Source organism: Notechis scutatus, chromosome 3 (genome assembly GCF_049901735.1).
Source record: "Notechis scutatus isolate UNSWTSFEM ecotype Mainland chromosome 3, rNotScu1.2, whole genome shotgun sequence".
Taxonomy (NCBI): Eukaryota; Metazoa; Chordata; class Lepidosauria; order Squamata; family Elapidae; genus Notechis; species Notechis scutatus.
Window position 1 is genome coordinate 27,314,359 of NC_142011.1, and position 25,923 is coordinate 27,340,281.

The 25,923-nt window shown below is 38.2% G+C and overlaps 1 protein-coding gene across 1 annotated transcript in view; it reads right to left on the bottom strand.

Annotated features, from left to right (window-relative positions):
* TOP1 (DNA topoisomerase I) overlaps nt 1-25,923 on the bottom strand; it is a 57,725-nt gene that overhangs the window by 14,246 nt on the left and 17,556 nt on the right. Inside the window, exons 3-11 of the mRNA XM_087959368.1 lie at nt 20,017-20,113; nt 16,033-16,173; nt 14,969-15,022; nt 14,131-14,208; nt 13,502-13,577; nt 11,456-11,556; nt 6,718-6,833; nt 1,174-1,295; nt 373-495 (exon numbers count right to left, since the gene is read on the bottom strand). Of these exons, the coding sequence (XP_087815494.1) occupies nt 373-495; nt 1,174-1,295; nt 6,718-6,833; nt 11,456-11,556; nt 13,502-13,577; nt 14,131-14,208; nt 14,969-15,022; nt 16,033-16,173; nt 20,017-20,113 (908 nt within the window). The remainder of the gene's footprint in view (nt 1-372; nt 496-1,173; nt 1,296-6,717; nt 6,834-11,455; nt 11,557-13,501; nt 13,578-14,130; nt 14,209-14,968; nt 15,023-16,032; nt 16,174-20,016; nt 20,114-25,923) is intronic.

The following is a 25,923-nucleotide window of genomic DNA, read 5'->3' on the forward strand; positions in this document are numbered from 1 at the left end:
TGGCTGTGCCACCATGTTATAGCCAAGTGATCTTTAAGGACAGCTCCATGTAGAGTGCATTACAGTAAAGCATAAGCAATGTAATGTTTTCTGGTCCAAAACAAGTCATAAGACCAATATGTACAAAAGCATTTAGGGCCACAATTACCATCTATTCCTTAAGCCACACCTGTGAGTCAAGGACCCCCAAATTGTGCATGATTTCTATCTGGTGTAGTTTTGCAACCCCAGTAAGAACTAAGTGTAATGGAAATAAAGATACTTGACAAATCTGATATACTGAGAACATGCAGTATAGCTGGAGAGCATTCCAATTATGACTTCTATTTTTCAAAGGTAACATTTTTAGAGCCTAATCCTAAGTAAAGATACCTGCTTTTCTTCCTTGGTCATTTGCTTTCTAGCTTCTGTTTGGGCCTTGAAATACTGACTCATATGACCAAAGTCACATTTGCTAAGGCTGGTGATAGTTCCCTTTTCTTCTGGAGTCATTTCCTGCAAGAAGAAAAACAGAATAAAGTATTATTAGTGAAATGAGATAAATAAAATAAATGAATGTAGTTATTATATTTATATCCTGTCTTTCCTCCATGCGCTAAACTCAGACTTGGATGTCAAAGTAGAAGTAGGCATGTAATAATAAATACCAACATCTCTTTGGACATTTCTAGAAATCGATTTTAATGCCAAGACTTTTTAAGAAAGTGAACAAGAAACAATTTTGCTGTCGAGTTACAAGCACCTAGATTCCTTCTAAAATGAACTGCACTACTAAAAGACATGAGAAACCAATGTCTTCGTTTTTATAAATTTAGGTTTTATAAACATATAAATGAAGCTGAATCCCATGCTTTAAGGTTGCAGAGTTCCCCAAACTTTCCAGCTTTGTGGATTGGCAGGTAGCATGGGGTGATGGTTCTGCATGACTGGCGGGCAAATGAAGTGTGTGTGCGTATGCCCACTGCTCGCGGAAACGGGGTACACTCTAGCCTGCCACTTCCATGGCCCTGTTCCGAATGGCTCAAAGTCTGGTAGTGGACTGTGGCCTGGCAGTTGGGGACCCCTACATTAGAGAGAATTTTTCATCTACCCAGAAACAGACGTATGTAAATGTTTGTATTTTTAAAAGGATGAAGAAGCCCACTACAAGCTATCTTTCCATAAAAGATATACCTTTCTCCAGTCTTTAAAGAAGTTTTTCCTGAAGATATCCTTTGTAGTGTACTCATGATCAAGCATTTTTGCAAAAAAAGTTGCAACCTCTTCTGCTTTGGGACGGAGTTTCATGACTTTGCCTGAACAAAGAAAACTATGCATGAAATAACAAGGCAACATTCTAAAGATACCTTCCAGCTACTCTTAGAAAAGATCCAGAGGCACACTTACCACTTACTGCAGATATATAGTGCAAACCAGAATAACCACCCTGCAAACAAGCTATTTTGTTTCAAAGGAAAATGACAAATGTCTTCAGTTTTATTCTCAATTCTATAATGGTCAGTGTGACCTCAGAATGGGTCACTAGTTAGTCAAGTCCAGCTGAGAAAAAACATCTTGTAAGGTGAATCTGGGACTGATTTGAAGTGCACAGGATTCTTTGTGAGATTAGTTGCATCACTGCCCTGCTGGTCTGGTGAAAGCCAGCAAGGTGGCATTGGAGGTAGTTGAAAGTAGTAGTTAATGCATTCTTGGAAAGGGGGGTTGATTTCATTGGTCATGAAAGAGATGTAGTCCCTTGACCACCCTGTACTGAATAATTATCAATCTTCAACCTTCCTTTTTTTTTAAAAGAAGGCTGTCGAGAAGATAACTGTAATGGAACGTTTAGATGACCTTGGGGAAGAGGAGAAAGATGCTGCCTAGGAAACAATCAGATGAGAGAGGTAGGAGCCCCCAGTGGGTTAATAACCAGAGAAAGAAACTTAGGAGGGACCCGCCATAACAAATCAAGCAGTTAAAAGTAGCAGTGGAAAGTTTGGTTTTCAGATTTGCAAGAGAAGCCAGACAAAATACACAAATAGATGAATTATTGTAAGGCTACATTAAGGCAAGGCTGAAAGTACAAATTTCCCATCTCTACTTTTAACAGCTTAATACCACTTGTGTTCTTGATTCTTAGTTTTTTCTAATCCTTGTTAATGTTAATTTTTTTATATTTATTATTTAATGCATTGTAAGGAGCCCAGTCACTTTGTACACTGCTCAAAAAAATAAAGGGAACACTTAAACAACACAGTGTAACTCCAAGTCATTCATACTTCTGTGAAATCAAACTGTCCACTTAGGTAGCAACACTGATTGACAATCAATTTCCCATGCTGTTGTGCAAATGGAATAGACAACAGGTGGAAAGCATAGGCAGTTAGCAAGACATCCCCAATAAAGGAGTGGTTCTGGAGGTGGTGACCACAGATCACTTCTCAGTTCCTATGCTTTTTGGCTGATGGTTTGGTCACTTTTGAATGCTGGCGGTGCTTTCACTCTAGTGGTAGCATGAGACGGAGTCTACAACCCACACAAGTGGCTCAGGTAGTGCAGCTCATCCAGGATGGCACATCAATGCGAGCTGTGGCAAGGTTTGCTGTGTCTGTCAGCGTAGTGTCCAGAGCAAGGAGGCGCTACCAGGAGACAGGCCAGTACATCAGGAGACGTGGAGGAGGCCGTAGGAGGGCAACAACCCAGCATCAGGACCTTTGTGCAAGGAGGGACAAGAGGAGCACTGCCAGAGCCCTGCAAAATGACCTCCAGCGGGCCACAAATGTGCATGTGGCTGCTCAAATGGTCAGAAACAGACTCCATGAGGGTTGTATGAGGGCCCAACGACCACAGGTGGGGGTTGTGCTTACAGCCCAACACCATGCAGGACGTTTGGCATTTGCCAGAGAACACCAAGATTGGCAAATTCGCCACTGGCATCCTGTGCTCTTCACAGATGAAAGCAGGTTCACACTGAACACATGTGACAGACGTGACAGGGTCTGGAGACGCCGTGGAGAACGTTCTGCTGCCTGCAACATCCTCCAGCATGACCAGTTTGGCAGTGGGCCAGTAATGGTGTGGGGTGGCATTTCTTTAGGGGGACGCACAGCCCTCCATGTGTTCTCCAGAGGTAGCCTGACTGCCATTAGATACCGAGATGAGATCCTCAGATCCCTTGTGAGACCATATGCTGGTGCGGTTGGCCCTGGGTTCCTCCTAATGCACGACAATGCTAGACCTCATGTGGCTGGAGTGTGTCAGCAGTTCCTGCAAGACGAAGGCATTGATGGTATGGACTGGCCTGCCCGTTCCCCAGACCTGAATCCAATTGAGCACATCTGGGACATCATGTCTTGCTCTATCCACCAATGCCACGTTGCACCACAGACTGTTCAGGAGTTGGGGGATGCTTTAGTCCAGGTGTGGGAGGAGATCCCTCAGGAGACCATCTGCCACCTCATCAGGAGCAGGCCCAGGCGTTTTAGGGAGGTCATACAGGGACATGGAGGCCACACACACTACTGAGCCTCATTTTGACTTGTTTTAAGGACATTACATCAAAGTTGGATCAGCCTGTAGTGTTTTTTTCCACTTTAATTTTGAGTGTAAGTCCAAATCTAGACCTCCATGGGTTGCTAGATTTGATTTCCACTGATAATTTTTGTGTGATTTTGTTGTCAGCACATTCAACTATGTAATGAACAAAGTATTTAATAAGAATATTTCATTCATTCAGATCTAGAATGTCTTATTTTTGTATTCCCTTTATTTTTTTGAGCAGTGTATATAGTGAGATGGATGCCATATAAATGTAATAAATAAAAACATAAATAATGGAAGATACAATCCAAAACATAAGGAAATTTATCGGCTTTTTCCTATTCTGGATTATCGGAATGCTTTCATTCCAGAAAAACTTGAAGAAATGGGTTGCACATTCATAACTACTTTAGAGCATCACATTGGACTAAGGGTGTGTCGAACAGAAAAATATTGGTATTTCTAAATTTACCAGCGAAGGACGTGTCGTTAAAGTGCTATCTTCTTCACATTTCAGCAATTTGTTACTGACCCATTTCCCCTTCGCTCAACAATATAATAGAAGCTCAACATGAAATCATAAATATGTGGAAAGGCAGCTTCTTCCACAGCTAAAAGGGAAGCAATTGTTGCACTGATATACAGTACATCTGATGTCTCTTTTTCCTATCCAATACGCCTAACACAGACTCAGGCTGCATAATTTGTCAGCATTCCATAGCAGTAGCAAAGAAAAACAAATATTTTAGGTCATTTTAAAAGATGTGATTCTTGAGAAATCCAGTTACAAGTATAGTACTTCTATTTGTGCAATTATGATACAGGGAAAAAACAAACATTAAATCCTCTTGAGTATGTTTGGCAAGAGGAAGGAAGAATTTCCTCTGTGAGTTTTAAGAATATTAGTCATACTAGGGGAAGCAGCTAAGAGTTTTCACGTTTGATCAAAATGTCATTCAATAATCTTACTTATCTGTCTATCAACCTCTACCCATTGTTTTATTTTTAGACCATCTAATTCCTAAACAACTCCAAATACAAATTTTTTGTGTTGCTTTTTTACAAATAAAAAAGCAACACATAAAATAATATAACTGCTAGAAAAACAAATGCCAAATCAAACCAAACCAGGGCTCCATAATTAACATGCCTTCAAGAAGAACAGTGTTAATTTGAAGTTTAAAAATATTGTTTACAATCTCAAGAGTAACAAACCAAATTACAGGCATTAAACACATCCATTTTTCTATAATATAATTTGATCTTTGGTTGAAAATGTATTTCTGTGTGTATAAGAATACTGTCCCCAGCTTTCACCTCCAATAACAATATTGAACACGTCTATAAAGAACAGTCAAAAGCTTTGCCCATGGACTACAACAGGATACAGGTAAAACACTACCTTGCCCATGAAGCAGTTGCAACTTTCAGATTCCCCTTAAGCAACAGAAGAAGAAAGGATTTATAGACCCTAAATAGAGATTCTCGTATCTCAAATATTGAGGGGAAAAAGTGGGCAGTAGTTAGTGTATTGGGCAAACAACACCCTCCTGGATTTAGCATCTTCATATGGATTTGTCTAGAACAGGGGTCTTCAACCTTGGCAACTTTAAGACTTGTGGACTTCAACTCCCAGAATTCCTCAGCCAACTATGCCTTGACAGTCAAATTGAAGCCAACATCTCAGCCTGTCCTTAGCTGGCTGAGGAATTCTGGGAGTCGAAGTCCACAAGTCTTAAAGTTGCCAAGGCTGGAGACCCCTGGTCTAGAAGACCACAATACCTCATACAAGGTTTGGCAATATAAACATTTCCAGAAAAGCAACTTACTCCGTTTTCAGCTAACACAGAATGCCTCTGCATATAAGCAACTCCAATACAAGCTTCCCTTTTTAGTAAATTAATTTATTTAACAGCTGTCATCTATATCCCACTTGCAGAAGCAGAATGAGCACACAAATGGGTAGATTATGTCACTGAACAATCAGCTGGAAAAGGCTTTGATTAGCATACTACTGTTGTATGCTAGTATATTTGTCATGATTCCATAATATTTGCTAGGGCCTACACACAGAAAGCACAACTTTAAAACTCCTTTTCAGCATATAAAGAAACAGCAAATGAATGACAATTCTTCAAATCAAATGAGAATTTATTAAATACCTTTTTATCAGTCTATAGATTAAATGAAGTATATTTTGGGGGGGGAAAACCCTTGCACTTTAATTATTAACAAAATATTTATTTATTGGATTTATTTGTTGCCCATCTTATAGCAAATGACTCTAGGCGGTTTCCAGCACTAAAACATTAAAATCTTAACACATAAATATCATTAAAAGAATAAAAATAAAAATCCCAATCAAGGTAAAATATAGTTAAAAGATGGCGAGGGAGGAACAGGTTGCGTGAGGGAGAGGTGGGATTGACTCTTAATTCAACAATGATTGGGAGTGGGGGCTTTATAATGCAGCAAGAGCACATTATTGTAATGTATCCATAACAGTAAGTTGTGATTAAAAACAGCTAAAAGATTTACTACAATGCTGACAGTTTCAGAAGCAGCAATGTATGTTAGAAGCTACAATAAAAATGATTTAATGAAGTACATGGAAAGTAAAAGAAAATGCAAGACATTCAACTATTTCTTTCCTCCCTATCCACAGTAACTTGATGTATAAACTAATTTAACAATAGTAATAAAATAACATTAATATTTTAGGCTTATATACCATCTTATAGTGCTTTATAGCACTCTCTGAGTGGTTTACAATACAGAAGCATTATTTGGCATACTGCCTCCAGCAATCTGGGTTCTCATTTTACCAACCTCGGAAGGATGGAAGGATGAGTCAACCTTGAGCCCCATCAGGATCAAACTCCAGGCTGTGGAGAGTTTGCCTGCAATACTGCACTTTAACCACCGTGCCACCAATTTGGCTGAAGTATATAATGAGCATGATAGAACTTAAAATCCTGGTATCTATGTTTTCTTCTGTAATGCACCTATATTAGCCCCAAAACAACACAACCTATAATGCAATTTTGGTCCCTTTCCTTACTAGTATAAAATCCAGATAAATACTGATCAGTTGCAAGCAAAACTATTACCATTTCTGCCCATGAAAACTCATAGCTTTAGGATACTAAACAGCTGTTAATTCTGCTCTTGTACAAAGCACCAGTTTTTATAACTTACCATCATAGTAGAATTTGACATTTTCAGGCAACGGTTCATATGCAGGAGCAAACACAGGACCCTTGTGCTCCAAGAATTTCCATTTAATACCTTCAGGATAGCGTTCTTCTTCCCACCTTTAAAACAGAAGAAGCGATGAAATAAGTAGGGCTAGTATCCATTCAGCTACTGCACGTAAACCCAGAATGTACAAAGCAGTATCATGGCATTCCAACTGAATTGTCTAAATTGGTCAATTCAATCAGTCTTTCATTGTTCTGTTGTGCCTAAAAACTTATCTTTATCTTTATAATAGATAATGTTCTTCACTGATAATTTCTTGATTTGCCTTTATGTCACATCATTAACTTTTTTTTCTGTAAAAATGTTAAAATTAGTCAAGATATTTTATAAAATAAAGAATTTTAAAGATAATAGGCAATAAATCAATGACCTCTACTATACAAAGGCACAAAACAGGTAAATGAGGATAACAGAAGAAAGCTGAATTTATTCTTGCTAATACTCCTAAGTTACATAAAATAGCACTTAAAAACCTATCAGTAACATAATTCATATTAATATACATTTACTATACTTCTGCATTAAAATGTAAAGTGAAACATCTCAGGAAACATCTGATGAATTACTACAAATTACCATTTTTTGAAAAATATATAAAATGGGTAGGGGTGTGTGTTACATACTTTGATGCCTGACCAAGGAATTTCAAAACCAAGACCAGGGACTTCCAGTTTGCAAGGTTTCGGCGGCGGCAGGGATTCGCGACACCACGCGATCCCTGCTGCGTTCGCCGCCAAGGTTCCCACGATCCGTTTGGATCTGGGGGATAAAGCTGCCCCGTAGAGGCAGCTGAAGACAGGGGATCCGGAAAGGGGTTTGGGGGTGTCGCAGACCCCTCCCCAGCCGGCTAAACCCCTTTTCCCGAGGCGGAGGAACGGCGGTCAGCAATGGCCGCCACGAAGAAATCTGCAGCCGGACAAGCAGGTGCAGGAGGGAGAAAGTCGGAAGAATAGTGAAAGTTGCTTCTAACCGGGACAAGACAAGAGAAAGTGACCTGGAATCTTGAAGGCTGCTAAGTATGCATTGTCTCTAGTGAGAGTTACAAGCTGCGAATATTTTAAAAGGGAAAGTTTTTTCTTTGTTCCACTCTCCTTCCTAAAGTGACAGCGGAGGGAAAAAATCCTTTTAGCTGTGAGTGGGAAGGGAGAGGGAAAAAAATTGGAGCAAAATTTGAAAATAAGGAGAAGATTGCCTAGAATTTTAAAGAGTTACTAAACATCAATAAGTCTTCCAAAAAATATATTTGAAAGGGAACTTTGTGATTAAACTTTAACTCCAGAAAGAGAAAGTGAAGAAGAAGAAGGTATTTAAAAGAAACAGCCTGTTTGGATTGTTTGGTGACTTTGGAACTTTTGAGAATTATTTCTGATTAAAACATCTGGGTGGTTGTCTGGAAAAACTTTTTCTCTACACAATGGCATCACTTGTGGATGGATTGAAACTTGTATATCAAAAATATGAAAAAGAAAAACAAGGGAAAGATGGTCTTGGCACTATTTTTCAATTTTTAGAAATGGCGGTTTATACTTATGTGAAGCAGAATGAACAACAGGATGAAGGGGACAAAGAAGAAGCCATCTTTGATGAACAAATGACTTTGGTTGGAGAAGGGAAAAAGAAAGAGAAAAAGGAAAAGAGGACTTTAATATCTGGAAAAACAACCCAAAAAGAGAAGAATAAGGTGAAAAAGGGACATTATGTTAGGAAACAACAGAAAGGGGGAAAACAGAATAAAAGGGAGGTGGAGAGACAAGGGGTTAAAGAGGACAAGGAGAAGAAGAAGCAAGGGAGAAAGGAAGGGATGAGAAGCCCTAATGGTGGGGAGCAAGAAGTTAAGAAGCAAAAGTTTTTTAGAGATAATGGATAAACTTTATTGATAAAGGGATTCTAGAAAGGTACATAAGACTGTATTTTTATATTTGTATTTAGAAATAACCATAGAAAATTGGAAATAATATGTAATTTAAAATGTGATAAAATATTTAACATAAACTAGTGAAATTTTTGTTAAGAAAAAAGGAGTACTGCAATGAAATATGATTTAAGATTGTGATCTGGGGGGGGGTTAATAATTTTTGGAAAGCATAACTGTTCCCATAAAGGCATATTTAATTGAAATGGATAAAATGTTTAAGATATAAATGATTGTTAATATTAATGATCAGACTATGGTATATTAGCGAAATTTTTTGTGAAATGAGAGATTTGAAGTAGAAGAAGGAGGAACATCGTAATGAAATAATGAGCTATAATATGTGATGTGGGGGGGGGGGGGAATAACTATGGAAAATAGGGCTCCCATAAAAGTATGTGATTTAATTGAAAAGTAATGTGTTAAATGTTCAAGATATAAATGAATATCAATACTAATGAATAGATTTGTATCATTTTCGATAACATAGTATAATTTTAGAATGTACCAGACAGAATCCCAATGTAAGTTATGTGTTTTATATTAAGTATTATAAATATAGGGGAGAGAGATAAAGGCATCATACTCCATATAGTGTACAGGAGAAGTTTTCTTTTTTAAAGAAGAAAAATAAATGGATGGCTGGAAATAGAACAGACAAAGAATAATAAATACTATGATCTGAATTGAGAGGAGATAAATAAAATAAAATTGAGAAAATTTAAAAGAGAGAAGTTATATAGAAAATTGAAAATGTTAATAAGATATGAAATGGTATATAAAAGGAATATGAATTTGAATTTGTGTCTGTACCAAGAGTTATAAGCAACTTTCAGAAAAGAGATTTTTTATGCTTTTATGTTTTGTGTTTGTGTGTATTTATGTATTGTATGTCTTGAAGAATTAATAAAACTTGTTTTTTTTAAAAAAACAACAACCAAGACCAGGTTTCTGAATTTATATGCCAAGAAACTGAGAATCAATTTTTAGATCACATTAGAACATGTATAAAAGTAATGCACAATTTTTTTTAAAATGAGCCCTTGTTAGAATTCTGTTAATAAACATTAATTTATCTAGTACCAACATCTACCCAATAGGACCAGAGTAAAATTTCAGAATATCTTATATATGTGAATGCCTTCACCTAGGCTATAGGAAGCTCTAAATGTTTAACAAGTGTATATTCAGGTGCCCATTGTCTCATGGTTTATTACAGAAACAGATTTCAAATATCATTAAAATGTTAATAGCAAAACATGAGGCAGAGAACTACATCTTGGTGGGGGAGTTGCCCTCTGAAATAAATAGTGTGTAAAGGCCTTTATTTTGGCCAGATCATAGTGTGCAAGCCAGGAGATGCATTTCTTTAAATGATTTTTATTTGGGGGAAACAAGCAACACTATTTATATCAATGAAGTAGGTGGGAATACTTAGAAAGTCTCAGGTGTTTTTGATTTGGTGAGAAGTTCATTTTTTCATTAGTTGTGATGCTAGAAAGAACATTTTTATTCTGTTGTCTTCCAATCCCTCTCCCCTGCCCACAAAAAAAATCCTGTCGTTTCTCAGTTGTTTGCCACTGGAATTTGGTGATATATTTTCGAGGACTGGGCATTTTGCTTGCAAAAAGCACACTATGTGAAACAGCCTTAAGTGTGTTGATGTAACTAGGAAAGCCCAGACTAACAAGTGCACCAGAAACAAACACTCTGCACTAAAATTAACTACTGCATAGAGCACACTAGCAGGCAGAAAATATGAACAATTGCAGCACTGTTAATAATGTCTGTATTTCAGCAATATATAGCAGTTATGATACAGGATAGGATAATGGTCACAAAACTCAAGAAAAAGCCACAGCTCTAGAAAGGTGAACTAAGATACTGCTTATTTCACATCTACAAATGTATATATCCCAAGCATCTGTTAAATAATGGCATTCAAAATTACTATACATTAGCTTCAGACAGACAAAAACAACCACTACAAAACACACATGTGAATACCACCACTGGGCTGATTGTATTGTTTTAAAGGCTAACATTCTGCAAATCAGAAATAAAGGGGTTTCATAAAATAGTGGGGAATAACACACTGATTTCCTCTCACTGAGACAGCTTCTAGTTCTTCAAACTTCAAAACTGGGATTGAGGCTAATAACAGGCTCTTTAGAGAAGGCCATTAATGAGCTCAAAGCCTTAAAGATGAAAAACAAAGATGAATAACCCTAACCCTATGAAAGGAAGACAGAGGATGAAAGGGAAGCAGAATAGCTTTGCACCTTCAAAAGACAAGACAGAAGGAGGGAGAAAATGACAATGTTTTGAGTTATCAAGATATGTGCTCTTGACCCCAAAAACTCACTGTACATATTAGGAGAAGCAAGAGCAGTGTTGTAGTCACTTGAATCCTAGGTCCAGCCACTTGGCCAATGAGTCTCTCCCATGTTCCTGAGAGAGTTCCCTGAATATCTGATGACATATTTATTTGGTTACTTTATACTGGTAAAGGTACCTAGGAGTAACCTAAATGCAGACAAACTGGTTTTAACTATGTTATTTGAAACAAAGATAGTTTGCAAAGGATAGAAATGTAAGGTACATGGTATAAAAGAAAGTTAGCTATATTTCCTTTCCTTTTGCTAGGTCTCATGCCACTTGTTTTGTTTATTATTTCTTACTTCTTTTCTATGCTGTTCATAATGTTGATTAATATGAAAGACATTTGATGGACATGTATATACAAATGTATGTAGGTATTACCATTTCCATTTCTGCTCCTCTTCTTTTTTTGTTTTTTTCTTTTTCATTTCTCCTTCTGGAGGCTTCTTATCTTTGCTTTTTATTTTCTTCGGTTTACTCTCCTAAAGAGATAAATGAAAATGTACCATAGTAATACAAGATTCTTTTACATTTTAAAAATTAGTGTAAAATGGAATCCATTTAAAATATTCTTAATAGAAAAGCAAGTTTAGCATGCAAGTATTTTAGCTGTTTTATACACTGGGATTATGAGAAAGTTTCATCAAAATTAATATATAAAGATTATGAACAGTTATTTTTAAGTGGATATAATAGGTCCAAGCAAAATTATCAACACTGTTCAAATTAAAATTTGATTTTCTGTAAGCCCTATATGCCAGGGGTGGGATCTGACCGGTGTAACTACCGGTTCAGTGATTTATGTTTTGCAGAACTGGTAGAATCCCACCCCGCTATATGCTACACGTATAAATAAAAGAGAAAGTGTATTTTGAAGTAAATATGCTATATTCATATCGTATCATCTACAAATTTAATTACATCCATAATTCAAGCTAAATATAGGGTTACTACTGTGTTTCTTAGAAAATAAGACAGGGCCTTTTTTTAGACCCCCGAAAAAAAACAGCTAGGCTGTCTTTTCGAGGGGTGTCTTAATTTCCCCCCCACGTGCCTCGCCCAGCCATTGGGCTGCTTCTATCCGAAGGAATGCCCCATGTGCCTTGCCTCTCCAATGGGCCCCTTCTTTAGCAGCTGAAAGCGCCCCATGCGCACCCATGCCTCTCTACCAGGTCGCTTCTGTAGCAGCTAAAAGGAGCTATTTCACAAGTTTAGCCCAGACTGAGGGAAGAATGGCAGACCTCCCCATTTTCCTCCCTGTTCACCAAAAAGCCTCAATTCCAAAACTTCAGCGTTTGGAATGGAGGGTTTTTTGGCAAACGGGAAGAAAATGGGGAGGGGGGATTTTCCTGCCTGTCATCTATTCAAGCTCCCTCTCCTCCCTATTTTCCTGCCTTTTGCAAAAACGGCTCCATTCCGAGCCTTCAGCATATCCCAGGACCCTGCAAGGCTTTTTGTAGTGTGCGTGCGAGTGGCGGCTGTGAGGTTCGTCACATTGGCGTAGCCTCTTCAAGCAGGACCCTGCAAGGATTGCTGTGCCGCCACTTGCATGCACAATGCCACAACAAGCCTTGCAGTGTCATGGGATACGCTGAAGGCTCAGAGTAGAGCCTTTTTCACAAAAGGCAGGAAAATGGGGAGAGGAATTTTCCTGCCTGACATCCATTCCTCAAGCTCCTTCTCCCTCCACATTTTCGTGCCTTTCGCAAAAATGGTTCCACTCCGAACCTTCAGCATATTCCAGGACCCTGCAAGGATTGCTGTGCCGTTGTGCGTGCGAGCGGTGGCATTGCTATGAGGTTCATCACATCGGCGCAGCCTCTTCGAACAGGACCCTGCAAGGATTGCTGTGCCGTTGTGTTTGCAAGCGGCAGCACCGCCGCGAGTTTGGATACACTGGCACAGCTACTCACGGAAGGATGCCAGCTGCACCGGTGTGAAGCTCACGGAGGTGCTGCCATTCATGAGTGCAACGCCACAACAAGCCTTGCAGGGTCCTGCTCTAAGAGGAATGGATAACAGGCAGGAAAATTTCCCTTCCCATTTTCCTGCCTTTCACAAAAACGGCTCCACTCCGAGCCTTCAGTGTATCCCAGGATTGCAACACAGAAGGCTCCATTCCGAATGGCTTGGAATGCCTCTGCTTCAGCACAGAATGACTTGCCCCTCTGCAGCCGGACACTTGCCCCCCAGCCCCCACTGCCACTTGTGCTGGCCATGCCCATCCCCGGGCTTATTTTCGGGGTAGGGGTAATATTAGGCCCACCCCCCAAAAATTAGGATTAGGCTTATTATTGGGGTGGATCATGTTTTCTGAGAAACACAGTATATATATAAGCCAAAATTTAAATTTATGTTGGGATTAACACTGATCCGCTGTCATAAATTGTTGGCAGTCCATAAGGTAAAATAAAATGTAAAAAATACCTCTTCATCTTCCTGTTTTCGTTTTTTTGATTTTTTTACATCTTCAGTTTTAATCTTCTTAGGCTTGTAGTCAATACTGAAATTGCAAAATAATTGCAAATAATTCATTTCTCCATCAGTTCTATTTGAATATTAGTGCTTGAAAAAATTACCCTGCCTCCATTTCAAAAGGTTATTTTTTGTCTGTCTGCCTGTCCAATCATCCATCTATCTTCTTTCAATTTGTATGGCTGTCCATCTCAGCAAACAGCTCTGAGAAGTAAACATTCTTAAAATAAGGTTGTCATTAAACTGTTGGTTTAATAATTGGTTGTTTTAAAGGTCATTTTCAAGATTATAGAAATTATCCCAGCATCTGACAATAAATATGAATTATCTATGCTACATCTGTGAAATAGCATAGTTTCACGCTTTAGTGCTTGATTCAGATACTGCCCCTCACTGCTCCTTATATCGATCAACTTTATTTTAGAGAACGTCTACAAAATAATATGATAATGCAACAACTGGAAAATATTCGGAATTTTAGACCAGATATAAATTTGTGTTCTGATCTTATTAAGAGATATAGCTAATCAGCTCAGTGATCAAGATTCAGAACTGGGAAGACAGCTGAATTTAACACTCACTCATCATCCTCTCGGGGTCTCTTGTAATCTTCTTTAAAATAGCCATCATCGTCTATTTCTTCCTTTATACGTGGTGGGCTATATGTGGAAGGAACACATTTACAAAAAATAATAGTTAAATCATCATCTGGAATCTGACCTTGCTCACTAATTCTACCTGCCAACAAGAACTGACTCATTGTCGTTGCATTCCTATCTACTCTGGAATGAAGCACTTCCAATATTCAATGTTAAAATGGAAACAAAGTCCTGTAAGAATTTCATGACAAGGAACAAGAGAATAAAACCCCTCAACAATAAAACATAAGCCTCTGAGCATAAACAAAAGGTAAATGTTTCCCTGTGAGTCATGTTTGACTCTAGCGCATGGTGCTTATCTGTTTTTTTTGGGTTGAGCCAGTGTTGTCTGAAGAGAATTTCCGTGATCATGTGGCTAACATGGCTATATACCAAAGGCACACAGAACAATGTTACCTTCCCACTGAAATGACATGTATTAATCCACTTGCATTTGCATGTTTTCAAACTGCTGAGTAGGCAGGAGCTTGGGCAAGTTGCACAGAGCTCAGGTAATCTGATACACTGTTTCAATATTTTTTAGAACAAGTCCTTTCATTGATCCTCTGTCATCTTTCTGCTTTCTCGTGCCCTGATCCAGGATATAATAGGATATATCCAATTTAACATACTAGTAGAGGTGTGCCTATTACCTGATGTGAAACACTGTGCTAATTTGCAGATAATATAGACCAGGATTTCTTGTTGAAATGTATTTCATTCTTTTTAGACAAGAACAAAAATTAGAAAGCATGTTTATGCAAAGTTGTTACTTGCTTACCTGGAGAAGCCATTTTCTTTTTCTTTCTTTATTTTCATTTCACCAGATGATTTACTCTAAAAGACATAAGTGAGAACTGGGTCATTATGCTTTTAAAAAATGACATCCGATTTTCTCCCCATGGGACTGACAAAACACCTTGCACCAGAAGCTTTTGTATCTTCACATTCTGAGAAACTTTTCTATCTGTGAGACTAATCCCAAACATTGCATCTTTTCTATGGCATTTATTTTTATAAATTTAAGGCACTCAAATACAATATAAAAGTTTGTTTTTATTTTTAACGCCTTAGGTTTGTGACAATAAAACACTTTTTATCAATGTTCTAAGCTTACTAAGCTGTGAAAGTAGTGGATGACATTATTGTAATTGTGAGATGAAAATTAAAATTTTCAAACAAAAATATTCTCTTGAACTACATATGTAGCACTTGGAATTTGACAACTGAATAATATATTTGAATTCTCCATGGCCTTACTATTATGGCCAAATTACAAATACTGCAGTATCGGGAAAGGTAAATGTTTGGTCCCTTTCACTTAATGGATTGAATATTTAATTGCACTTGCCAATTATGAGCAGATAGCCTATTGATGTAGACTTTGTATGGAGAAATGTAATGAAACATGGGGCTTATTTATACAAAATGCAGCAGGTAAAATAAGCATGGTAGATATATGATTCTACTAAAAATACAGATGTACTTGAATAATCGCATTAGGTAAGTACAAATAGAATTGCAATTTTACTGTTAATTTACTGTATAATTTTACTGTTAATTTACTGTATAATTTTTCTTTGTTCCATTTTTTCACCTTTTTAAAAAGTATTTTCTATGTATTTTCTTTTCTTTGACAATGTATTATCATAATTATATTTATTTTCTTTTTCCCCATTTTTGACATTTTAAACAAACAATGATCTTGTACAAAAATTTTAATTTCCTCTTATTTTTTCCTTGGCATTAAGAGCTGCAGATCAGATACTTAGAACCTGAAAGCAGAGTGTGGCTTTATCCCTGACAAAAGTACAATCCAAAGAAGTAATATATCCATCATAGTACTGTACCTTTTCTTCCTTTCGCTTCTCCTTCTCTCTATCTTTGTGTTTGTCTTTGTGTCTGTCATGTTTTTCTGAACTACCATCTTTATGTTTGGTTTTCTCCTTCTCTTTGTGTTTCTTCTCAGAAAACTCTTTGTGTTCACTGTAAGGTTTAAGAATAGTTTCAGTCAGAGAGGCAACTGAAAAAATAACACATTATCAGCATCCATTATCAGCATCTGAAGTCAAGCTTTCAAAAAATTATTGCAATGATTGTATTGATAAAGAAAGGAATACTAGTTGTCATTAACTTAAAACTTTCTATTTCTTTTCTAGCAATAGTAAAGTCAGTCTGATTAAGAGAAATCAATAAAATTCACAAGTAACTTCATTTCTCTGACATAATTGCAGGCATATGTGTGCTTTGTTTAATGTATCTCAATTCAAATGATCTTCAATACAACACTAATTGGAATTCTCAATGGTGTAATCCCAGCGAGGAACATATAAACTTAAAGAAAACAATGCAATTATAACACTACATGAGTGACTCAGTTTCTTTACATTATTCAATACTTTCTCTTTAAAGAAAAGTAGAGGCACAAACATTTCAGCAACACATTTTTATTTGTTTAATTACTCTCCAGGGAAACCCAGCAAATGTGTGCAGAGAAAGTAAAGGCACCCCAGTCTTTCTCCAAAGGAAATCTCTCAGCAACTATTTTACTGAATCCTCCCCCCCTCCAAAATAGAATTTTCCCACTAATTTTTAAAGTTGCTTAGATGCTACTTAAATCCTACTGACGCTTTTAGGATACTTTATACTTCTGCAGCTTTTTATTTTTCCTTTTTTATTTTTTATCTTTCATACATAATTTTAGTAGCATATGTTCAATATGTACAAAATTATGCTTATAGAGAAGACAAACAAAGAAAAACCTAGTAAGTGCCATCCCAATTCATAGTTACTCTGCTTTCCAAGCCATGGAAAAATAATGGTTGAATTAAAATCCAGAAAAGGCCAAGTCTGCCCAAAAGTAAATTTCACAGAAGAGAAAAAAATGTTTTATAACGCTCAGCTGTTATCAGTCACTTATATTAATATATTATGGCCTGATGGAGAAAGCAGAAACATGGTAAGCAAAGACAAACTTGTATTTTAAAAAGATTGCCTCCTTTTGAGGTATCTCCTTTTAAAACAATGATTAGCTTGATTCCAACAAATATTCAATTACTCACAATCAAAGCAAATGCTAAGCAATATTTTTTTTGGGAAAACCCAATTAAAATATCAGGTGATTTAAAGCATTACATAAAAAATATTGACTGTGAGGAAATACTGTATTATCTAACTTTTTTTTAATAACTAAACTATATTAAGAACATTCAGCTAGTTTCTAATCTATGAAAGACAAATTTTGCTTTTGTAGTTTTTAACAGAAGTCTTACTATGATATTCTAAAATAAATGCAACAGTGGAGGGCACGAGTCAGTAAGCTATGTTCCCCTTCTGATTTATGAAAGCATGCAATTTAAATAAAAATGAAAGCTAAAGATTCTCACATTTCTATTCCAATAGGCAATATGTGTTGATTCACAGGAAGGTAAGTACTCTGAGTTATTTATTTTCATAATTTATTCTTTAATAAAAATCTAACACTCCCTCCCTCAATTTATAAATGGACATATAGGTATTTCTTTCAAAAGTATTTATTTCTATTGAGCTTTAAAGATAATCCCTTTGCCAAAGATATACCGTATTTATTGGCGTATAACACGCACTTTTTTCCCCCTGAAAATAGGGGGCAAATGATGTATGCGTGTTATACGCCGATATAATGTTAAGAAGCCAGCGGAGGCCGGGCGGTGCGAGCAGAGGGCAAGCGGAGGCCGGGCGGTGCGAGCGGAGGGCAAGCGGAGGCCGGGCGGTGCGAGCGGAGGCCGGGCGGTGCGAGCAGAGGGCAAGCGGAGGCCGGGCGGTGCGAGCGGAGGGCAAGCGGAGGCCGGGCGGTGCGAGCGGAGGCCGGGCGGTGCGAGCGGAGGGCAAGCGGAGGCCGGGCGGTGCGAGCGGAGGGCAAGCGGAGGCCGGGCGGTGCGAGCAGAGGCCGGGCGGTGCGAGCAGAGGGCAAGCGGAGGCCGGGCGGTGCGAGCGGAGGGCAAGCGGAGGCCGGGCGGTGCGAGCGGAGGCCGGGCGGTGCGAGCGGAGGGCAAGCGGAGGCCGGGCGGTGCGAGCGGAGGCCGGGCGGTGCGAGCGGAGGGCAAGCGGAGGCCGGGCGGTGCTTCAAAGTTTTTATTTAGAAATTTAAATTTTTTTCCTGAAATTTCCCTCTTAAAATGAAGATGCGTGTTATACGCCTGTGCGTGTTATACGCCGATAAATACGGTAATTTCTTTTCAAATTGTGATTTAAAAATGAAAACAAATCGAGAATGCCATGAAGGCTATACGGCTTACTTTTAAGCCTAATTATCATTCAGGTTCTTTCCAACTATATTCTGAAATTTCCTTTTTCATAAACATAAAACATTGAACAGTTGACCAATCCTAAAGTCTAATTACGTATGATTGATAGAGGTGTCCAATGTAAGAGTGTCCAATATATATTAGCAATATAATATATCTTTAGTGGCCCAAATAATCTAACAATATTGCAAACTTCAAAATCCACTCAATTTTAACCACATAATGTCTAGAGCAGGGGCATCATGTATCAGGATTTCCCCCCCCCTTTCACTAAACTGGGCGTGGCCAGCGTGTGACGCATCCAGCCCAAGTTTGACAGCCCTGGTCTAGAGACCAAAATCAAGTACAGGTAGTCCTCGCTTATCAACTACTCATCATTCAATGACCATTCAAGCTTACAATATGACCGATCTTCAAAGTTGCAACCATCACAGGATCCCTGCAGTCACAAACATACAATCATGATTCAGCACTTGGCAACTGGCTTGTATTTATGATAATTACAGTGTTCTGCAGTCATGTGATTGTCATTTGTGATCTTCACCACCAGCTTGCAGCAAGCATGTCAATGGGGAAATTGTCAGAAAGTTGCAAGTTACAATCATGTGACACTGTGCTTAACAACCCATGCTGAGTTGCTTAACTGCAGCCAGAACTGATGTCATCAGTTGGTGGAGTCACATGGTGTTGCATTTAACAGTGTCCTGCCGGCAACAGAATTGCCAGTCCCAATTGCAGTCAGTAAACAAGGATTGACTGCATCTTTGCAAATTTTACACTAAAATTGGAGTCAGAAGTTATAGAAAGAAAGGTACTATGATGCAACTTTAGAGAGGTTAAAATATAATTGCATTTATAACCGTTGTGAATATTGAAGTCTCTTCTTTGCATCTTTTTTTTCTTTTCTATTTTTTTTTCCAAAAAAATTTCTTTACTTTTACAGTTTGCCTTCTTTTTCTTTCTTACATTATATTAGTTTTTATCATCTTTTAAAAATTAATTAAAAATCATATTAAAATGTATTTTTGTAGCCTTAAGGATTTCTTATTTCAATATCATTTTATGATGTGACCAGATCAATTATGCGTAACATTTTAAATGGTCATTTTTTAATAAAACTGTATAAATATGTAGCAGTATCACAGATCTGTCAAGATGACTTCCTTCAAGATACACTGTGTTGGTATGAATCATTTTATACTATCATTTCATGTGTACAGGCTTTCCATTTGATATTTACTATGGCAAACAGAACACAGAAACAGGGTTTTATTACTATAGAACATGTAATTATTTTACTCTCCAAGACTATATCGGATCAAGTATAACTTGCCTACCAACAGGGGTCTTTAACAGGTTAAATCAACCCGAAAGAATCAAGCCCTTTAAAATAATCAGAACATTAATAAATGATGAACTAAACATTGACAAACTGTCCAAATTCATCTCTGTAGTAACGAGCAGATTGAAATAATCCAAATTTATTCAAGATTTTGAAAGTTGAGATTTTGCACATTCAGATCATAAAAATACCTGGCCTTACCTATTACTGTACTTGGATTTTTCTCTGTCTTTATCCTTCTTGTGCTCTTTGTGTCGATGTTCTCGGTCTTTGTGTTTATCTTTATGTTTGTGCGAATCTGTGAACAGAACAGCAAAGAATGGAATTAAGAAATAAAACAGAGAAATAAAGCAGTTAAATTGCTATGATGCTAATTATACTTTATACATATCCCCAGGTTCTGAGACTCATGCTATCCATGTTGTCTTGGTGGCTAGACATTGGTAAATTTAAACAAAAGCAAATTTAAACAAAAGTAAATTTAAACAGAATTGCTAGTTGCACATCAGGTTTTTTTTCACTGACACCAGATTTGTCTCTCAAGAAGCCCTGTGATTACAATTTGGAAGCCCTTTAACATTCTTCGCTCCTGCTTAAAGCAGGTAGACTCTGTGGTAAGTTGAGCGTCTTTGCCTAACTATGGTATGTAATTTTTGGCCTTATCTGATCCAGGACATCCTAGCTACAGTAACTTATATCTTGCAATGTGATTTATGTAAGTGTGCCTTAAAAGGCTAGAAATTAAAACTTGTCCAAAATGCAGCCCCTCATGTATAAACTGGGAACCTGTAACACCAAGGGTCGTGCACTGGTTCCCAATTCAGTTCTGGGTACAATTAAAGCACAGTCCTTAATCTATAAAATCAACAATAGCTCGGAACTTAGAGATGCCTTGTCCAATCTTCAACTGTGACACAACTGTCTCTTTCATTCTGGCTATACCTAGTAGTGTGTAAATCAGCATTTTTTCTTCTGCATAGGGAGAAGAGGCTGCATTGCTTACCAGTCTGTTTCCAGGTCAATTCAAGATGCTGGTTTTGAGTTTTAAAATCCTACATAGCATGGGATCAAGTTATCTGAGGAACTCCTTCTCATCAATTATATCTGCCTGTCCCACCAGAAATAGTAGAGAAAACATGCTATGGGTTTCATCGGCTAGAGAGCTACATTTGGTAGATTCTAGGTGGCAGAAATGAAGCTGGCTTCATCGCTTTTGATTTTCCAAAGGGCCCTCAAGATCTTCAAGGGTCTTTTGGAACAGGGGTCACCAATCTTTTGGACCTCAGAGACCACAAAACTCATAATTTTAATGGACCATTAATAAGAATCCAGCGCGCCACTCACTGAAGGGCCTGGACTCCCAACTGAGGGGATTGGGTCCTTCAGGCACTTAGCTTGGCTGCCTGTTTCTCATAGAAAACAAAACACATCTTTCTTTCCCTGCCCCCTTCTTTTTCTCTCTCTCTCTCTCTCTCTCTCTCTCTCCCTCTCTCTGTCCCTAGGGGTGGGGGGAAGGAACCTCTGAACTGGTGTCCTGAGGCCGAAGAGCCACGTACCGAAGACCAGATGGCTGGTGGGGTGATGGGGCAACAAGGGTGATACTGGTGGCAGATGGACTGATGCGCATGGGAGTTCATGGCATTGGAGCCCTTCCCAGGTGTTCCCTGGCCTGCAAGGGCGTGGGGGGGAAGGAATCTCTGAACTGGTGTTGCCTCCTGCCTCCCCCTCTGGCAATCGCCAAGCCTCCTCCCTCCCGCTGGGCATGTGAGCGCTTCTGGCGAGGAGGAAGCACAGTGGAAGGAGGCTTGGCAGCTGCCAAAGGGGCGGTGAGCACTTTGCAGCTCCTGAGGGGAGGGGTCAAGCCTCTGCCTAGCAACATCTACACCTGAGGGAATTGCTGGCAGCCACTCAGCTGACTGGTTGATTTTTCCCATGAATCAAAACACTTCAGAGGAAACTTGTTCTGGAATTACCACTCAATAAAGTATGGTGAAATAGGGAAGCCTAGATCATTTGTGTTCATACTGTTGCAGAGTAACTTCTAATACAGTTACTTTAGCCATAAGGAAGCATAAGAAAACGCAAGGAAGTAGTGGTGTTCAACGTGACTTTTTTTTTTAACTTGTTAATGCAGCAAATTTGTTTTCACTAAGCCATGTTACTTTGCTTGGTTTCCTAAATATACTAGCACCTCCACTCCATCCCCATATCTGAATTAATAAACAAGGAATGTAATTACATAGTAATCTTCAGAGCACAAGATAAAAATCTAGGATTTATTTTTATTATTGCAATTGAACCATATAAGATTTACAGAGTAAAATGAGGTGGACAGATATGAAAAGAATAAGCAATCATTTAATTTTTATATTACATGCTTAGCTACAGGCTTTGCTAAGATAAGTCTGTAATTAGAAGGTAATTTTATACATTTTCCAGAGAAGAAATCCCAGCAAAACATTAGGATTTAACTTTTCAATGAACATCTATAGGATGTTAACCAGAGAGTAATGAAATACATTTATATCTCACAGATGATTAAAGTTAATTTTCTAGTGTCTGTAGAAGAATATTTGCTTTAAGTTTTTTAATAATTAAAATAAACACCTTTTAAGAATTGGAAGAACTGTTTCCTTTGTTACCCAAAACCACTTTTCTGAAAGTTCTTTTTACAAAATGTAGGTAAAACACACTTTAAGTCAATTTAAATATCCCTGTTGTGATTGGGTATGCTAAACAATGAAATCATGAAGTGTAATATCACATGACCATATTGCTGAGTGATGGCAATCCCAGTGATTCTGGCGGTCACTGCAACTCTGAGACTCGGAGTCATTTCACAAAGAGCATGACATGGGAAGAGGTGGGAGTTCCAGGCAAGTAGGCTGCAGGAATCTCAGGCAAATAGGCTGGCAAAAGCCGCAGGTAGATGGGCAGGTGCCATGGACAGGGACTATGAAAAGTAGGCAGGCAGGCGGGTGGGTGCCACAAGCAGGTGATATGGAGCACAGGAGAAGGGGTGCACAGGCAGGCACTAGAGAATCCAGGTGGGTGGGCAGGCACTTCTTCCCAGCTCCAATTTTACTCTGAAAGGTGCAATGTGCAATAGGCTTACATGTACAATTTAAAGTGCTGGTAATCACCTACAACAGTGGTGGCTAACCTTTTTCGTGCCGATAATTTTCCTGGATGCATAGTTGGTCCCAACCGTATAGTCCTTGAGGAAGGTGTTTAGAATCTGGCTGTTGAACTAAGTCACCACTTATAGAAATCTACAGTTTTGTTCACCCATAAAACTACAGAATATTCTAATGAGCTATGTTATTTTACATCGTTTTTTTCTGTTTTTGCCACAGAGAGTCACATAGTTTGTAATATAACTACAAAAATAAATTTAATATATAAAAATAATAAAAATATACCTGTACTAATTTCAATATTGGTTCATAACTGGTATTTTCCCTTTTGAAAACAATGGAAAAAGTAGTCTTTCCTATTCTATGAAAATATTTACACAAAGATAAACTCAGGAATGCATGAATATATGGTTAAGAATGCAAAAGGGGATCAAGATCCCCATTTATCTTCCACTAGGTTTTACTGAACACAATTTAGCATAGAATTATTTAATCATTTCCTGTGACCACATAAAAAATCATTTCTTCAACCTAATTACAGGTGACCCCAATTCCTTTTTGAGAATGAATCTGGTGTAGTAGTTAAGACAGGCTAGAAACTGGAAGACAGTGAGTTCTATTCCTGCCTTCGGCACAACATGAATGGAGTGACCTTGGGCCAGTCACTCTCTTAAAATCTTAGGAAGGCAAGGGCAAATCATTTCTGAAAACCTTGCCAACTGTAGGGACCTGTCCAGATAGTCAGCAGGAGTCAACCTTGATTTGAAGGCTCACAAATGAATACACAATTCCCTTTTAGACTAAACAAGCCATAGATTTAACTGTGCAAGGAAAGGAAAGATGAGTGAGATCAGTTTTTTCTCTCGTTCTACTATATATATTTTAGGAAGAAAGTAGGCATGCTGGCCTTTTCAAGTATTTTCTGCTACTGTTCTCTATTTAAAATCTCTAGGCAGTCTGGATAGGGGTAATTGGAGTCAAAATCTAAAACATTTTGAGAAAATCATGATTTAGTGTTACACTGAAATGTAGCTACATTTTTTGCATTTTTTTCTCAACCAATCCTCAAAGTCGTATTATTACAATTATAAAGAAATGTTCCATCAACCTTCCATCTGTGTGTAATCATTTCTCTTTTGTTCCAGATAAATTATCCATAAAGTATTCAAATGAGCTCTTCTTTTGGGCCAGGTGATAATTGGACCACGTCCAGGAATAATTTAGGTGAAGGGATCTCTTCACTTTCTGTGGTTGGCTCTGAAAAGAGAAGCTCATTTGGGGCTGGTAGTCCCAGTGCCGACTCCGATGTACTTAGTTGAGCTCCCATGTGGGCTGTAGTTTTGGCCTTATACAGGAGAAATTTAAAGAGGGCCGGGCGAAAGAGCCCTGTGAAGGTGGGGGGTCGGTCAAGGGCCAACCCTTCATCCTCTGAAAGTATTAGTTCTTTCTGATCATCTCCTAAGACCCATTCCCTGCTCTGTATGGATGAACTGGGTGAGCAAGGTTCCTGAAAGGCCATCAAGTCTCTTTGAATTTGGGGTGCCAGGTGTTGGCCGAGATGTGGAGAGGTGTCAGATGCCACAGAAGCAGTCCGATGGCCTTGCTGCAAGCCTGCAGCAATCCGCTGCGCTATGGCCTCAGATCAGAAGTCTCATCTATTCAGAAATTTCAGGCCCTTGGTTCTCTCCTGGTCAGAGCCCCGCCACTGTGGGTGTAAAAGTGGCCTCTGGAGCAGGATTCCTTTTTTTTCAATGTAGGCTTCCAATGTCTCTCCACTGTCAGCAGGCTTGACTGTGGAGCAAACCAATCATTACCGCCTTCTATAAAGGGTAGCTGAGAGGATTGCTCTCTGACGCCATCTGGCGACCAAGCCTGGAGGCAGCAAATGATAGGTCTTCCCCCAGGGGAATCTGTCTGTCTCCGTCTTCATAATCTGAATGCTTGCAGAAAAGCTAGGCATAGCATTGTACATGTATTTTAAAAAGCACACTGTTGCCAACATTGAGGTTACTGTAGGGATAAAAAAAAAGCTATCACTGATCTGAGAGTTTACAGATGTAAATGGTTACCTGATGTAGATGTAGACCTGAGAGTTTACAGATGTAGATGGTTACCAAACCGTTCACTCTTGACCTTTGAAGTATATTATGAAGAGGCAGAAAGTAATTTCACCACAGGTTTCAGATAAATGCCATTGTATAAGATGTTGTCCCTTTTTGCCATTTCTCACTTGTAATCTTATCTCCTCTTTTTCTTTAGTCTTACTTTAACCCAATCACATTTTTGATAATTTGTTTGTTGCTGTATTACAGAAATATTTGTGTCTGTATCCCATAATACACATTAGACAAATAAAAATAAAAAACAAAATTACAAACATTATAAATTTAATATTCTACCAAACTATTGTCTTTTACTTTTTCCCACGATATCCACTTGTGGTATGATGTAAGCTACAGATTATTATTCATGTACATAAACAGAATAAAAAGTTAGGGCCTCTTTACAAGGCTTGTCTGAATAAACTAATATATAGGTTGTCATCATCATCATCATCAACTCAGTCACTGTCTATCCACTGCAGGATGAAGGCCTCTTCTGCACGTTTCCAACCAATGCAGTCCTGAGTTTTCTTTTGCCAATTGGGTCTGCAATACTTATTATTAATATACTATATTAATATACGGATATTAATACTGATATCGATATTGAGTATGGGGAATTGTTCACAAAAATATAATCAGTATTTACAATAATTTATTATACACATCTATCAAAAATGGGTAGAATTTCAATAATTGACTTAATATACATTTCAGTGGATAAAAAGTATTGTTTTATAACAGATTAAAATGAAAATAAGTAGAACAGCCCACAGAAAACTTCATTTGCCCTTAAAATGTCACTTGCCTAAATATTTCAAAAGAACCTTATAATTCCATTGATGTCAGTAATTTTTTTATCAGTTCTT